This window comes from Saccoglossus kowalevskii, chromosome 1 (assembly GCF_978046115.1).
Source record: "Saccoglossus kowalevskii chromosome 1, keSacKowa6.1, whole genome shotgun sequence".
In the NCBI taxonomy this organism is placed as follows: domain Eukaryota; kingdom Metazoa; phylum Hemichordata; class Enteropneusta; family Harrimaniidae; genus Saccoglossus; species Saccoglossus kowalevskii.
Window position 1 is genome coordinate 44,066,947 of NC_140641.1, and position 18,798 is coordinate 44,085,744.

General features: G+C 41.4%; 1 protein-coding gene across 2 annotated transcripts; it reads left to right on the forward strand.

Moving 5' to 3' along the window:
• Window positions 1-837: 837 nt before the first annotated feature.
• Window positions 838-18,315, forward strand: LOC102805477 (uncharacterized). Of its 2 annotated transcripts, none has more exons than XM_085496446.1 (8): window positions 838-937; window positions 3,690-3,808; window positions 3,967-4,030; window positions 4,116-4,208; window positions 6,105-6,213; window positions 7,419-7,537; window positions 13,445-13,587; window positions 17,690-18,315. In XM_085496446.1, the coding sequence occupies exons 2-8, from the start codon at window positions 3,753-3,755 to the stop codon at window positions 17,796-17,798; spliced, it is 693 nt and encodes a 230-aa protein (XP_085352572.1). In that variant the 5' UTR covers window positions 838-937; window positions 3,690-3,752; the 3' UTR covers window positions 17,799-18,315. The 2 variants fall into 2 exon arrangements, with proteins under 2 accessions (XP_085352572.1, XP_085352571.1); XM_085496445.1 differs by having other exon boundaries at window positions 844-937; window positions 4,141-4,208.
• Window positions 18,316-18,798: the final 483 nt, after the last annotated feature.

An 18,798-nucleotide genomic window follows, 5' to 3' on the forward strand; every position in this document is an offset into this window, starting at 1 on the left:
AGTAGCTTTATCTGTGTGTGTTGTTTTACTAGTACTTTACATGTCTATGAAGACAGTGGGGTTTCTATACTAACTGGCCTCTCTTTCAGTTCTGAAACAGGAAGTGTTTGAGGGTGCTCAACTTATGAAAGGGGTCTATTGTATTAAATTGTACTCGTTACAATGAAATAAGGTTAAAACTTTCCATTTTAGATAATAAATGTATACAAAATTTTGACAAACTTAGTAATGAAAATAAATATCATTACTACGGTAAGTGATGAGAAAATGTCATTTTCCTTTAGCACAATATTTGAAAAAAAAACTGTTTTAATTTTTAAGACAGCAGCACCTCATAAACTAAGCCAGTAACATTGTTATCAGTTGTTAGATAAATTTCAGTATTTGCATTTGTAGTTTCAAATTTTTTTTCTAATATCTTTGCTTTATGTTTCTTTACTTTTCATGCAGTTATAAACGTAATATGCTTGACATATTTGTAACTGACCTTGTTTAGTATTTCTGTCTTCACATTACAAATGTTTTTTAAGTGTGAAATGAAAATATAAACATAATTTTCTCCTTTCAGTTAACACACACATGTATCCATTGGGGCTTGTCAACTTGCTTGCTTCGTCGTTCTTTCAGAGATAACAAGTTGCGTCAACTGCGGATTACGTATAGGTGTCAATGGTTTATTTAACCGCTACGCGCAATAGGACAATAGGACAGCGGCCGTTTCGAGACCAGTGATAGAGGAACTGTGATAGTACTTGTGATCGAACTGAACGATCGTACTTGTGTGTCATTTAAAATGTGCGCCCTCAGTGTTTGCATTTTTATAAACAAAGTAAAATCATCCACTGTGTCGAGGCGCCGTGGCAAATCAGCAAAATGGCTGTCATGTTGTCAAGTTCGCCAAGAGTCGTTCCTTTAAACTACGACCCTGCATTCAAAGGTGAGTTATGGATGTCCTTTTAAAAAATTAAAAACACATTTGAAAAAAACGTTGACTGCGAAATTATGATATAAGTGTGCATTTCATTTAGATAAAACAAATGCTTCACCCGTATGCAATATTGAGCAATCTCGATCATCTGCACATTATTTGGGCTCTATCTCCTAGCCCTGCGTACAGTGCTGTGTGTACGGGGACGCGTTCAGTTGATAGATGTCCCCACCACAGCCCTGCGTACCTCCATAGACAAAGTCTGGGAGCGCACCGTAATTGGTGCGCAAGTTAAAAAATAAGTAGTTTCCCAACCAAAAGCGGTTGAAATGACGATAGTTATCCGTAACAACCATTAACAAAATTATCTGAAACTGAAATGTCTTTAAAAAGCGACTAGTAAAGACGGACAAAATGTAAACGCGTGGGTACCGGAGAAATTATCCACCAAGTGCCGCCATTTTTAATTTCATTCACGCAAGAGAATGTGTTTGTTTTTAGATCAAAGTAGCCGATTTCATCCACAATTGGACTCCGAACTGGGAGTTCTGGATATATCTGGTGATCGATCATCATTTTTGGTACCTGGGCATGTTATTTCATTAAAAAAATTATATTTTTCAAAGTCCCGGACTTTGTCTATGGAGGTACGCAGGGCTGTGGTGGGGACATCTATCAACCGAACGCGTCCCCGTACACACAGCACTGTACGCAGGGCTATCTATCTCCTAGCTGCTTTTTACATTACATGTAATACTAATTTATTATTTGTCAGGTTGGAATATTGAATTAAATTTTGCCATGGCAGTGTTTGTGCCTCGCAGCCGATGACTGAATGTAATTGACTTGCTTCTGACACCGTCCCTCAACAGAAGGGACGGTGCTTCTGACAACGCCGTTGATTATACAGCAGGGCGCTGACTGTAGTCATCCTGGGCCTTGTTTGAGTACAACATTTCGGATCTCTAGTGGTATGGTGTCAATTTACACCAAAATTATTGTTATAAATTACTGTAGACAGAGTATTTCTTGGAGTCGTTTACAAATTTAATTATATAAATTCATGAATGTGACTTTTGTCTGTGACCATGGTCAGGGCCTTATGGAAATTGAAGCATTTCATTGGATGTATGACATTGAACTCGTAACTCAGTACTGTTTTCTACTTACTGTGCTGTGATTGCTTGATTGGTAAAACCAACAGTTTAATAGCTGGCTTACAAATGATATGAACATTACACCTGTCAACTGGCATACAACAGTCAACTGAACAACACATTTTTTTACTAATTTTACTAATTTAGATTTGAACTGGAATTCAGATGGTTTCAAATATTGGTAAATTAATCTCATTACTGGGTAGTTCCCATTCAAAACAGGAGCTTATGGATTGATCTCTGTATGTACGGCAATCTGTTTTGCCTTCATCTATATCTTGGACATGTCTCCAACCACATTTAAAATTCACATTTTGAGAAAAGTATACATTACACTATAAAGTGGTAAGGCTGGTACTACTGGCTTTATTACATTGACTATTGTCTTCACTAAACACTATAAAGTGGTAAGGCTGATACTACTGGCTTGATTACATTGATTATTGTCTTCACTAAACACTATAAAGTGGTAAGGCTGATACTACTGGCTTGATTACATTGACTATTGTCTTCACTAAACACTATAAAGTGGTAAGGCTGATACTACTGGCTTGATTACATTGACTATTGTCTTCAATAAACACTATAAAGTGGTAAGGCTGATACTACTGGCTTGATTACATTGACTATTGTCTTTACTAAACACTATAAAGTGGTAAGGCTGACACTACTGGCTTGATTGCATTGACTATTGTCTTTACTAAACACTATAAAGTGGTAAGGCTGGTACTACTGGCTTGATTACATTGACTATTGTCTTTACTAAACACTATAAAGTGGTAAGGCTGATACTACTGGCTTGATTACATTGATTATTGTCTTCACTAAACACTATAAAGTGGTAAGGCTGATACTACTGGCTTGATTACATTGACTATTGTCTTCAATAAACACTATAAAGTGGTAAGGCTGATACTACTGGCTTGATTACATTGACTATTGTCTTTACTAAACACTATAAAGTGGTAAGGCTGACACTACTGGCTTGATTGCATTGACTATTGTCTTTACTAAACACTATAAAGTGGTAAGGCTGGTACTACTGGCTTGATTACATTGACTATTGTCTTTACTAAACACTATAAAGTGGTAAGGCTGATACTACTGGCTTGATTACATTGACTATTGTCTTTACTAAACACTATAAAGTGGTAAGGCTGATACTACTGGCTTGATTACATTGACTATTGTCTTCAATAAACACTATAAAGTGGTCAGGTTGATACTACTGGCTTGATTACATTGACTATTGTCTTCACTAAACACTATAAAGTGGTAAGGCTGATACTACTGGCTTGATTACATTGACTATTGTCTTTACTAAACACTATAAAGTGGTAAGGCTGACACTACTGGCTTGATTACATTGACTATTGTCTTTACTAAACACTATAAAGTGGTAAGGCTGACACTACTGGCTTGATTACTTTGACTATTGTCTGCACTAAACACTATAAAGTGGTAATGCTGATACTACTGCCTTGATTACATTGACTATTGTCTTTACTAAACACTATAAAGTGGTAAGGCTGACACTAATGGCTTGATTACATTGACTATTGTTGTACATGGATTAAAATTGAGTATTATGTTTGTTTTTGTAGTTGATGTTAGATTACATGATCCATTATGGGAAGGTGCAGTAACAAAATCTCGTGTAGCTATTGATGTTATGGTGCTTTGTACTCGTCTTGAACCATTGTGTCAAAAAGAACTTCAAGAGGTAAATAGTTTAATAATTATGTTTTCTTTCTGGTTAGTTTTACGTTATGCTGTGTTTGAGTGTGCTGGGAAATTTGTCTGATAATCTGATGTATATGTTGCTTTTTGTAATTACTGCAATAAAATACTTACAATACAAAATACACTTGTTTTTAATAGTCAAGTAAAGCAAGTGAAAGTGTTAGAAGGAAAAGAAAGTACAGTAATACCTTTGATGCCCAAGGTTAGTGTAATAGTTTTTTCGATGTTCATTAGCCAACAGTCTGATATTTAATAATAAGGACTATTTATTGAAACAATATGTAAAGTTATACTATGTTTTATTTGTCACAGCAATGGTTATCATGAATAAAATGATGGAATGTGTTCAAAATCTACCAAACCCAGCACCATCATTGCAGGTAAGAGTTGTCAATCTACCAAACCCAGCTCTGTCATTGCAGGTAAGAGTTGTCAATCTACCAAACCCAGCTCTGTCATTGCAGGTAAGAGTTGTCAATTTATCAAACCCAGCTCTGTCATTGCAGGTAAGAGTTGTCAATCTATCAAACCCAGCTCTGTCATTGCAGGTATGAGTTGTCAATGTACCAAACCCAGCTCTGTCATTGCAGGTAAGAGTTGTCAATGTACCAAACCCAGTTCTGTCATTGCAGGTAAGAGTTGTCAATCTACCAAACCCAGCTCTGTCATTGCAGGTAAGAGTTGTCAATTTATCAAACCCAGCTCTGTCATTGCAGGTAAGAGATGTCAATCTACCAAACCCAGCTATGGCATTGCAGGTAAGAGTTGTCAATCTACCAAACCCAGCTCTGTCATTGCAGGTAGGAGTTGTCAATCTACCAAACCCAGCACCGTCATTGCAGGTGAGAGTTGTCAATCTACCAAACCCAGCACCGTCATTGCAGGTAAGAGTTGTCAATCTCTCAAACCCAGCTCTGTCGTTGCAGGTAAGAGTTGTCAATCTATCAAACCCAGCTCTGTCATTGCAGGTAAGAGTTGTCAATCTCCCAAACCCAGCTCTGTCATTGCAGGTAAGAGTTGTCAATCTCCCAAACCCAGCTCTGTGATCGTTTGTCAGTGTTTGTTTACAAACATTGTTCTTGTTAGCTTTTAGCACCTTCTACAATGGGTTATGCTAATCTCGAGCATTCGGTAATATTCGGAGCATGTTCGGAAGCGATAGTCAAACCTAGCATGTACAATATTGAAAATGGTGTCTAGTTTGAATGCTGTTGTTTCCGGAGATCTTGGCGAACTTTAATGGAAAATTGTCAGTCAGATATAACATTGATTGAAGAAGAACTGATGAAATATCGTGAATTTTGTTTTTGTAATGGTAATGAGACTTAATCATGATTGCTTGTGACGATTGCATTATTCAGTGCATGGGTTTGGCACCCGAAACTGTCAAAATTTTTGACCACCAGACATCGGCGAACACCAACAGAAAAGATAGTATCAAAAAAAGAGCATGCTTAGACACTTTCTCTGTGATAATATTTTTAGGAGTCCTTAGGAATTGTTGTAGGCACTCAAAATCCTGTTCTAGTTACAGTTGCTAATAATTAAAACATGTGAAATTTGTGAAGTCAAACGTTCATCTGTTGAATTTCCGGTTGTGAAATACGTATTTTTACCTTTCACACCTAAACAAACCCAGTGCGCATGTGTGATGACCGTAGTTTCAAAATGCGCATGTATTTCATAGTCACATTAAAAAAATGGCGGGGTTGTATCATACTCCGCTAACTCGTTACTTGTGTAAACAATCGCAAACGATCAACGACATCAAAGATGAGGTAGACAATGTCCTTATCATGATTAATTTGGGTTGAAACAAAAGGAAATAAGCCAATTAAGAGGCTTAAGTGGCTACTTGATAGACGTCGTGGCTCCTTCCGTTAGTACCTTCCATGGTCATACAGACAATTATCATTTAAATTTGGTACTTACATGGAATATAATGGGACCGTAGTCATTTTTCATATCGGATTTAAAATAGCTGAAGAACAGAAATTTTGTATTTAACAAATGCTGTTTTAAAACCATGTGTTTGACATGCCTTGACTGATTGCAATCAAACTTTACAACTACATTGTACATTGTGTTACACTTGTATGTTTTTGTTTTAAATTCTGGTTCAAAATGGCTGCTTCATTTCAGTGAAGTTTACTATTGAACATCAGGAACTCATGCCATGACACAATTTGTTGTTGTTTAGATTGAACTTTATTTATTCACTTCTTGTCTTACAACTAAAATTAATTTACATGTATTTTTACTTTTATAAATCTTAGGATTTTTTAGAAGAAACTGCTTTGTGTGTGCTATTCCCAAGAGTTACATCATATGTGATGAGTCCTCACAACTTTATCTTCCAGTCACAGCAAAAGACACCAATGGATGGTATGTGAATATGGGCTTTATTGTTTTAAACATATTACTTGTAGATTACAGTACCTGGTTGTAAGTTACTGGACCTGGTTGTAGGTTACAGTGTCTGGTTGTAGGTTACAGTTTCTGGTTGTAGGTTAATGTTTCTGGTTGTAGGTTACAGTTTCTGGTTGTAGGTTACTGTGCTTGGTAGGTTACAGTTTCTGGTTGTAGATTACAGTTTCTGGTTGTAGGTTAATGTTTCTGGTTGTCGGTTACTGTACCTTGTTGTAGGTTACTGTGCTTGGTAGGTTACAGTTTCTGGTTGTAGATTACAGTTTCTGGTTGTAGGTTACTGTACCTTGTTGTAGGTTACTGAGCTTGGTGGATTACTGTGCTTGGTAGGTTACAGTATCTGGTTGTAGATTACAGTTTCTGGTTGTAAATTACAGTTTCTGATTGTAGGTTACTGTGCCTGGTTGTAGGTTACTGTGCTTTGTAGGTTACAGTATCTGGGTGTAGGTTACAGTTTCTGGTTGTAGGTTACTGTGCCTGGTCTGCGATTACGCTGCCTTGTTGTAGGTTTCTGTACCTGGTTGTAGATTACAGTTTCTGGTTTTAGGCTACATTGTCTGGTTGTAGGCTACATTGTCTGGTTGTAGGTTACAGTGTCTGATTTTAGGTTACTGTGTCTGGTTTGAGGTTACATTTTCTGGTTTTAGGATACATTGTCTGGTTGTAGATTACAGTGTCTGGTTGTAGGCTACAGTGTCTGGTTGTACATTTAGATTACTGTGTCTGGTTTTAGGTTACATTTTCTGGTTGTAGGTTACATTGTCTGGTTGTAGGTTACTGTACCTTGTTGTAGGTTACTGTCCTTGGTAGGTTACTGTGGTTTGTAGGTTACAGTGTCTGATTGTAAGTTACCATGTCTAGTTGTAGGATACATTGTCTGGTTGTAGGATACATTGTCTGGTTGTAAGTTACAGTGTCTGGTTGTAAGTTACATTGTCTGGTTGAAAGTTACAGTGTCTGGTTGTAGGTCACGGTATCTATGGATGTAGATTACTACATGTACTGTAATAGATGTTTCTATATCTACCGTCAATGGTAGCGTACAGTGTCTATAGTCATTGTATATCATATCCATGGTTGTAGATTACACTATATAAACTGTTGTTCACTAGTTAATTTGATTTCTTGTAAATTTTAAATATAGTATTTTTGTTTTTTTCCAGACTATTTCAATCATGTTGCTACTTTGAATCAGTCCGTAGCACTATGCAATCTACTCAATACAGATGTGTATAATTTACATAATCATAAATACATTGCGCACCAGATAGCTTTACTTTATGTGAGTATTGTCATTTGCTACAAGGCAGTCAGAGGGAATGATTCAAAGCAATACCTTTCAAAGCCTCTTATATTAGCCTATTTTAGACTTTTATTCAAGACCCAGGGACCTTACTGTAAAGCATGACCCAGAAACCTCACTGTATCCATGACACAGGGACCTCACTGTATCCATGACACAGGGACCTCACTGTATCCATGACACAGGGACCTCACTGTATCCATGACACGGGGACCTCACTGTATCCAAGACACGGGGACCTCACTGTATCCATGACACGGGGACCTCACTGTATCCATGACACGGGGACCTCACTGTATCCATGACACGGGGACCTCACTGTATCCATGACACGGGGACCTCACTGTATCCATGACACAGGGACCTCACTGTATCCATGACACGGGGACCTCACTGTATCCATGACACGGGGACCTCACTGTATCCATGACACGGGGACCTCACTGTATCCATGACACAGGGACCTTACTGTATCCAAGACACAGGGACCTCACTGTATCCATGACACGGGGACCTCACTGTATCCATGACACGGGGACCTCACTGTATCCATGACACGGGGACCTCACTGTATCCATGACACGGGGACCTCACTGTATCCATGACACAGGGACCTCAATGTATCCATGACACAGGGAACTCACTGTATCCATGACACGGGGACCTCACTGTATCCATGACACGGGGACCTCACTGTATCCATGACACGGGGACCTCACTGTATCCATGACACGGGGACCTCACTGTATCCATGACACAGGGACCTCAATGTATCCATGACACAGGGAACTCACTGTATCCATGACACGGGGACCTCACTGTATCCATGACACGGGGACCTCACTGTATCTATGACACAGGGACCTCACTGTATCTATGACACGGGGACCTCACTGTATCCATGATACAGGGACCTCACTGTATCCATGACACAGTGACCTCACTGTATCCATGACACAGTGACCTCACTGTATCCATGACACAGAGACCTCACTGTATCCATGACACAGAGACCTCACTGTATCCATGACACGGGGACCTCACTGTATCCATGACACGGGGACCTCACTGTATCCATGACACGGGGACCTCATTGTATCCATGACACAGTGACCTCACTGTATCCATGACACAGTGACCTCACTGTATCCATGACACAGTGACCCCACTGTATCCATGACGCAGGGACCTCACTGTATCCATGACACAGAGACCTCACTGTATCCATGACACAGGGACCTCACTGTATTCATGACACAGGGACCTCACTGTATCTATGACACGGGGACCTCACTGTATCCATGACACAGGGACCTCACTGTATCCATGACACAGTGACCTCACTGTATCCATGACACAGTGACCTCACTGTATCCATGACACAGAGACCTCACTGTATTCATGACACGGGGACCTCACTGTATCCATGACACGGGGACCTCACTGTATCCATGACACAGTGACCTCACTGTATCCATGACACAGTGACCCCACTGTATCCATGACGCAGGGACCTCACTGTATCCATGACACAGAGACCTCACTGTATCCATGACACAGGGACCTCACTGTATTCATGACACAGGGACCTCACTGTATCTATGACACGGGGACCTCACTGTATCCATGACACAGGGACCTCACTGTATCCATGACACAGTGACCTCACTGTATCCATGACACAGTGACCTCACTGTATCCATGACACAGAGACCTCACTGTATTCATGACACGGGGACCTCACTGTATCCATGACACGGGGACCTCACTGTATCCATGACACAGTGACCTCACTGTATCCATGACACAGTGACCTCACTGTATCCATGACACAGTGACCTCACTGTATCCATGACGCAGGGACCTCACTGTATCCATGACACAGAGACCTCACTGTATCCATGACACAGGGACCTCACTGTATCCATGACACAGGGACCTCACTGTATCCATGACACAGTGACCTCACTGAATCCATGATACAGGGACCTCACAGTATCCATGACACAGTGACCTCACTGTATTCATGACACAGTGACCTCACTGTATCCATGACACAGTGACCTCACTGTATCCATGACACGGGTACCTCACTGTATCCATGACACGGGTACCTCACTGTATCCATGACACGGGGACCTCACTGGATCCGTGACAAAGGGACCTCACTGGATCCGTGACAAAGGGACCTCACTGTATCCGTGACAAAGGGATCTCACTGTATCCATGACACAGGGACCTCACTGTATCCATGACACGGGGACCTCACTGTATCCATGACTCGGGGACCTCACTGTATCCATGACACGGGGACCTCACTGTATCCATGACACGGGGACCTCACTGTATCCATGACACGGGGACCTCACTGTATCCATGACACGGGGACCTCACTGTATCCGTGACACTGGGACCTCACTGTATCCATCACACAGGGACCTCACTGTATCCATCACACAGGGACCTCACTGTATCCATCACACAGGGACCTCACTGTATCCATGACACAGGAACCTCACTGTATCCATCACACAGGGACCTTACTGTATCCATCACACAGGGATCTCACTGTATCCATGACATGGGGACCACACTGTATCCATGACACGGGGACCTCACTGTATCCATGACGCAGGGACCTCACTGTATCCATGACACAGGGACCTCACTGTATCCATGACACAGGGACCTCACTGTATCCATGACACAGGGACCTCACTGTATCCATGACACAGGGACCTCACTGTATCCATGACACAGGGACCTCACTGTATCCACGACACAGGGACCTCACTGTATCCATGACACAGTGACCTCACTGAATCCATGATACAGGGACCTCACAGTATCCATAACACAGTGACCTCACTGTATTCATGACACAGTGACCTCACTGTATCCATGACACGGGTACCTCACTGTATCCATGACACGGGTACCTCACTGTATCCATGACACAGTGACCTCACTGTATCCGTGACACGGGGACCTCACTGGATCCGTGACACAGGGACCTCACTGTATCCATCACACAGGGACCTCGCTGTATCCATGACACGAGGACCTCACTGTATCCATGACACGAGGACCTCACTGTATCCGTGACAAAGGGACCTCACTGTATCCATCACACAGGGACCTCACTGTATCCATCACACAGGGACCTCACTGTATCCATCACACAGGGACCTCACTGTATTCATGACACGGGGACCTCACTGTATCCATGACACAGGGACCTCACTGTATCCATCACACAGGGACCTCCCTGTATCCATCACACAGGGACCTCACTGTATCCATGACACGGGGTCTTCACTGTATCCATCACACAGGGACTTCACTGTATCCATCACACATGGACCTCACTGTATCCATGACACGGGGACCTCACTGTATCCATCACACAGGGACCTCATTGTATCCATGACACAGGGACCTCACTGTATCCATGACCCCGGGGACCTCACTGTATCCTCAACACAGGGACCTCACTGTATCCATGACACAGTGACCTCACTGTATCCATGACACAGTGACCTCACTGTATCCATGACAGAGTGACCTCACTGTATCCATGACACAGTTACCTCACTGTATCCGTGACACAGTGACCTCAGTGTATCCATGACGCTGGGGCTTCGCTGTATCCATGACACAGGGACCTCACTGTATCCATGACACAGGGACGTCATTGTATCCATGACACGGGGACCTCACTGTATCCATGACACAGGGACCTCACTGTATCCATGACACAGGGACCTCACTGTATCCATGACACAAGGACTTCACTGTGCCCATGACACAAGGACTTCACTGTGCCCATGACCCAGATAGGGACCTCAGTGTATCCATGACACAGTGACCTCACTGTATTCATGACACAGTGATCTCACTGTATCCATGACACAGTGACCTCACTGTATCCATGACGCTGGGACTTCGCTGTATCCATGACACAGGGACGTCATTGTATCCATGACACGGGGACCTCACTGTATCCATGACACAGGGACCTCACTGTATCCATGACACAGGGACCTCACTGTATCCATGACACAATGACTTCACTGTGCCCATGACCCAGATAGGGACCTCAGTGTATCTATGACACGGGGACCTCACTGTATTCATGACACATGGACCTCACTGTATCCATCACACAGGGACCTCACTGTATCCATGACACGGGGACCTCACTGTATCCATGACACAGGGACCTCACTGTATCCATCACACATGGACCTCACTGTATCCATGACACGGGGACCTCACTGTATCCATGACACGGGGACCTCACTGTATCCATGACACGGGGACCTCACTGTATCCATGACACGGGGACCTCACTGTATCCATGACGCAGGGACCTCACTGTATCCATGACACAGGGACCTCACTGGATCCGTGACAAAGGGACCTCACTGTATCCATCACACAGGGACCTCACTGTATCCATCACACAGGAACCTCACTGTATCCATGACACGGGGACCTCACTGTATCCATGACTCGGGGACCTCACTGTATCCATGACACGGGGACCTCACTGTATCCATGACACGGGGATCTCACTGTATCCGTGACAAAGGGACCTCACTGTATCCATCACACAGGGACCTCTCTGTATCCATCACACAGGGACCTCACTGTATTCATGACACGGGGACCTCACTGTATCCATGACACAGGGACTTCACTGTATCCATCACACAGGGACCTCACTGTATCCATCACACAGGGACCTCACTGTATCCATCACACATGGACCTCACTGTATCCATCACACATGGACCTCACTGTATCCATGACACGGGGACCTCACTGTATCCATGACACGGGGACCTCACTGTATCCATCACACAGGGACCTCATTGTATCCATGACAGAGGGACCTCACTGTATCCATGACCCCGGGGACCTCACTGTATCCATGACCCCGGGGACCTCACTGTATCCTCAACACAGGGACCTCACTGTATCCATGACACAGTGACCTCACTGTATCCATGACACAGTGACCTCACTGTATCCATGACACAGTGACCTCACTGTATCCATGACACAGTGACCTCACTGTATCCATGACACAGTGACCTCACTGTATCCACGACACAGGGACCTCACTGTATCCACGACACAGTGACCTCACTAAATCCATGACACAGGGACCTCACAGTATCCATGACACAGTGACCTCACTGTATTCATGACACAGTGACCTCACTGTATCCATGACACAGTGACCTCACTGTATCCATGACACGGGTACCTCACTGTATCCATGACACGGGGACCTCACTGTATCCATGACACAAGGACTTCACTGTGCCCATGACCCAGATAGGGACCTCAGTGTATCTATGACACGGGGACCTCACTGTATCCATGACACGGGGACCTCACTGTATCCATCACACATGGACCTCACTGTATCCATGACACGGGGACCTCACTGTATCCATGACACGGGGACCTCACTGTATCTGTGACAAAGGGACCTCACTGTATCCATGACATGGGAACCTCACTGTATCCATGACACAGGGACCTCACTGTATCCGTGACAAAGGGACCTCACTGTATCCATCACACAGGGACCTCACTGTATCCATCACACAGGGACCTCACTGTATCCATGACACGGGGACCTCACTGTATCCATGACGCAGGGACCTCACTGTATCCATGACACAGGGACCTCACTGTATCCATCACACAGGGACCTCACTGTATCCATCACGCGGGGACCTCACTGTATCCATCACGCGGGAACCTCACTGTATCCATCACGCGGGGACCTCACTGTATCCTAGATCAAGGAACAGCACTGTGTGATTGACGTTATGCTTGCTAGCTATATTTTCATTTAATTTATTTCAGCAATCCTTGAATCAGATGGGAAATCAGAAAGTCTTAATAGATTTCAAAACTAATATAGAAACAAGTTTCAAGAAAGTTAAAGCTGGCTTAGATAAAAAGAACCCAGAAGATCCACCTGTTCTTCCAGATGAACAAAAACAGTGGTATGTGTAGTACTATGCATTGTACATTAAGTCTAGTATATTGCAACCAGGTTTGCACTGCTTTTGACCAGGTCTGCATCGATGTTCACTAGACCAGGTCTGCATCAATGTTCACTAGACCAGGTCTGCATTACTGTACACGAGACCAGGTCTGCATCGATGTTCACTAGACCAGGTCTGCATCGATGTTCACTAGACCAGGTCTGCATCGATGTTCACTAGACCAGGTCTGCATCGATTTTCACTAGACCAGGTCTGCATCAGTGTTCACTAGACCAGGTCTGCATCAATGTTCACTAGACCAGGTCTGTATTACTGTACACTAGACCAGGTCTGCATCAATGTTCACTAGACCAGATCTGCATCGATGTTCACTAGACCAGGTCTGCATTACTGTACACTAGACCAGGTCTGCATCGATGTTCACTAGACCAGGTCTACATTGATGTTCACTAGACCAGGTCTGCATTACTGTACACTAGACCAGGTCTACATTGCTGTTCACTAGACCAGGTCCACATTGCTGCTCACTAGACCAGGTCTGCATTGCTGTCCAATAGACCAGGTCTGCATCGATGTTCACTAGACCAGGTCTACATCGATGTTCACTAGACCAGGTCTACATTGATGTTCACTAGACCAGGTCTGCATCAGTGTTCACTAGACCAGGTCTGCATTGCTGCTCACTAGACCAGGTCTGCATTACTGTACACTAGACCAGGTCTACATTGCTGTTCACTAGACCAGGTCTACATTGCTGCTCACTAGACCAGGTCTGCATTGCTGTCCAATAGACCAGGTCTGCATCGATGTTCACTAGACCAGGTCTACATCGATGTTCACTAGACCAGGTCTACATTGATGTTCACTAGACCAGGTCTGCATCAGTGTTCACTAGACCAGGTCTGCATTGCTGCTCACTAGACCAGGTCTGCATTGATGTTCACTAGACCAGGTCTACATCGATGTTCACTAGACCAGGTCTACATTGATGTTCACTAGACCAGGTCTGCATCAGTGTTCACTAGACCAGGTCTGCATTGCTGCTCACTAGACCAGGTCTGCATTGATGTTCACTAGACCAGGTCTACCTTGATGTTCACTAGACCAGGTCTGCATTGCTGTTCACTAGACCAGGTCTACATTGCTGTTCACTAGACCCGGTCTGTGTTGCTGCTCACTAGACCCTGGTCTGCATTGTTGTTCACTAGACCAGATCTTATTACAAGTATATACTGCCCTCAGAGTACAAAATATCACATCTGTTATGTGTCACTGTTCTTAATTTCAGTGTGCATACTTCCATACATGTTTTACTATATTACAAGTATATACTGCCCTCAAAGTACACAGTTTAAAAAGTATCTATTTTACCTGTTAATAAGCCATGCTTACTCCACACCAATATTTTGAATGTCTTGAGCATGGCTTGGCCTTGCCCCTCAATTCATAAATAACTTCATCATTGATATAAGAAGGTAAATCAAAGCACTCTCTTCATCAGGAAGTCACTATCAGTTCAAATTGTTCACCTAGCCTACATGTATTTGTATATAACGAATTTGATGACCAAAATCCCTATAGATCGCATTTAGAAGTCCAGAGCTATTTTTTGGGTATACCAACCAGCCAATGTGTACATGCATGCATGTAGAATCAACAAGTGTGATAGCCCATAAATTGGTCCCTATTTCCAGAAATAAGCCAAGGCCTCAAAATATGGCCACATTTTTTATGAAGTGTTTAGCATCAATGCATGTCAAACCAATGGTGTCTTAAAGTTTGCATAACACTGTACCATTCAAAAGTAGGAGCATACATTACAAACTAGCAAGGGGCCTAGATCCCCAGCACTAAGCCAACTGATGGTGCAGGGAGAAGGGAATCAAGTCTACCACATCACTGCAAAATTTGAACTGATATTCTAGTGGGTCTGGTGTTTGGGACACTTTACCAGTGATGCAGCTATTTTAAGGTATTTGGGGTCAAAGTCAAACCATGCACAAGAATTCCAATCAATACTCTTATATTGATTGGTATAAGGTACATTGTAATTATGGCTTCACAATTAAAATGGTAAATTTTCACCTTTGTTAATCAGATTTTTTGACTCCCATGTGCGAAGCACAAAATGGGAGTCTTTGCAGTTAGTGTGTCTGTATGTGTATGTATGTATGTGTGTGTGTGTGTGTGTGTGTGTGTGTGTGTGTGTGTGTGTGTGTGTGTGTGTGTGTGTGTGTGTGTGTGTATGTGTGTGTCCGACTGTTCCACTGCTATCTCAAGAACCATACATCGGTTTTTGATGAAACTTGGTGCATAGATGCTCTGGGCCAATGCGCAGATTTGATTAGGTTTTGGTAAAATTCCATGCTCGTTAATTACCTAATTTGCATGATAATTAGCTAAATTTTAGCTGTTCTATGACTGTTCCACTGATATCTAAAGAACCACTCATTGGATTTTGATGAAACTTGGTACATAGATGCTCTGAACATATGCGCTGATTTGATTAGTTTTTGGTAAAAATCCGTGCATATTAATTACCTAATTTGCATGATAATTAGCTATTTTTTAGTGGTTCCATGACTGTTCCACTGATATCTAAACAACCAGTCATTGGATTTGGATGAAACTTGGTACATAGATGCTCTGAACTAATGCTAGGTTTTGATTAGTTTTTGGTAAAAATCTATGCTCGTTAATTACCTAATTTGCATGATAATTAGCTAATTTTTAGCTGCTCTATGACTGTTCCACTGATATCTAAAGAACCACTCATTGGATTTTGATGAAACTTGGTACATAGATGCTCTGAACATATGCGCAGATTTGATTAGTTTTTGGTAAAAATCCGTACATATTAATTAACTAATTTGCATGATAATTAGCTATTTTTTAGTGGTTCCATGACTGTTCCACTGATATCTAAACAACCACTCATTGGATTTTGATGAAACTTGGTACATAGATGCTCTGAACAAATGCTAGGTTTTGATTAGTTTTTGGTAATAATCCATGGATACTAATTACCTAATTTGCATAATGATTAGTCAATTTTCGGTTTTTCCACTGATATCTCAAGTACTAATCATCACATTTCAATGAAACTTGGTACTTACATACTCAAGGACTATGCAGAGATTGATTGTTTCAGATAAATATTTGTGCATATTAATCACCTAATTTGCATAATTAGTTAATTTTCAGCTTTTCCACGGGTATCTCAAGTACTAATCATCGCATTTCAATGAGACTTGGTACATAGATCCTTTAGGACTATGCAGAGACCTGATTAGTTTCAGGGTAAATAATTGTGCATATTAATTACCTCATTTGCATAATTAATTTTCAGCTTTTCTACTGATATCTAAAGTACTAATCATCACATTTCAATGAATCTAGAATTATGCAGAGACCCAATTAGTTTTTGGTAAATATTTGTGCATATTAATTACCTAATTTGCATAATTAACCAATTTCCAACTTTCACACTGATATCTCAGGTACTAATCATCACATATCAATGAATGTTTATACATGGATGCTGTAGGACAATAGACAGCCCTGGATAATTTTGGGTTAAAATCTGTACATATTAATTACCTAATTTGCATAATTAACCAATTTTAAGCTTTCACACTGATATCTAAAGTACTAATTTCCATTTTAATGAAACTTAGTACAAAGATGCTCTAGGACAATGTACAAACCTAATTAGTTTGGGGTAAAACTCTGTTCATATTATTTCCCTAATTAGCATAATAATTCATAATTTTTTAGTTCTAATCACATTTCAATTAAACTTGGTACATAGAGTTTTTGTTACATTGCGCAGACCTCATTAGTTTTACAATCAAATCTGTTCATGTTAATTTTCTGATTTACATAATTAGTTTTCAGCTAAGTAATTTCAAATTATATTTAATGTGTCTCCAATACTCTCAGCACATGGGAGTTCTTTCTAAGCTTTCTTTGATTTAATTTATTATCTTCAAGTTCATAGGCAATAGCTGTTAGTGATTTTGAAGATTCTGATAAATAGGGAATATAATGTCATTTACAATGAAATCCAGTAAACTCATTTGTTTGTTTCTTTTGACAGGGTACATGAGTTAACGGAGAGCCTTTTCAGGACTATCCTATCACTACCTCCAGAAATGGCATATCAGATGCAACCAGTGATGAACTTTTTTCATTTACTACAACAGTGAACTGTCACAGCTGGCATATCTTCTTTAACCCTTCAAGTCCCAAAGTAAACTTTCACAGCATTTTTCCAACGCTTTGGTCAAAATCTTATCTTTTGGGAAATTATGTCCAAGCAATTATCAAAGTGAATTATTGAAAATACATAAAAGCGGGGAACATTTTGGTGCTCAAAGGGTTAAAGTTACCTTTTCAAAAATGCTTGAAGAATATCAAATTGCCACACATGGCGTATATGGCTAATTTGCATAATTATATTTGCGCATAAATTAGCTAAGAATTCTTCAGTGATGATGAGGATGATACAGTTAATAATTTCTGTTATAAATGACCATTGAAAGCAGATCACAAAACCTCAGTGTGTAGTTTTATACTGAAATGTCAATTTTTTATATCAGCTATGTCCTGCATGTATGCCCGTAGTAGGATACCATATAAACACCATAGTAATCATCAACTTTGTGATTCTCAGTTTTGTTATTGTAATTTTTTAGTGTAAGTATTAAATTTTACCAATGGAAACTTTTAGTGCTCTTGAGTTATTTTCATCTACCATGGCTACAATAAAATGCTGCATGGCAAAACAAAACACTGGTTTTTAATATGGCTGCCATAGGCCGCTGTAAGGTCAAACTCTTCTCAATGAGCCATGGTTGAAATAGGCCGTTGTACAGGCTATACAAAAGCCTGCATAGTCTTATAGAGCTATGGCAGCAATATGTTACTGTAAGTGAAATGCAAAACACTGGTCTTGGTGAACAATGGCAGCATTAAACCACTGTACATGCATCAGAAAACACTGATCTCAGTGGTCAACTTTTTACCTTTTTGACTTCTTCTTGAAAACTACAATTCGCATTGCTTTGATACTTGGTGTATATGTACCTTGTACAGACCTCTTAGATTTGTTCATTTCATGATGATATCTTAAATTCTCTAATTTTGATGAATATTGTTGGTAAAAAGTGACATTTTTGACTTGTTAAAAACAAAGTCTGATTGCTT

What these genes read in the sequence shown, in the direction of transcription:
- LOC102805477 (XM_085496445.1), top strand. Translation starts at nt 874, where the DNA reads ATGGCTGTCATGTTGTCAAGTTCGCCAAGAGTCGTTCCTTTAAACTAC. An exon ending in ACCCAGCACCATCATTGCAG is followed by an intron (nt 4,209 to 6,104) that starts GTAAGAGTTGTC and finishes TATAAATCTTAG; the next exon opens with GATTTTTTAGAAGAAACTGC. An exon ending in CCAGATGAACAAAAACAGTG is followed by an intron (nt 13,588 to 17,689) that starts GTATGTGTAGTA and finishes TTCTTTTGACAG; the next exon opens with GGTACATGAGTTAACGGAGA.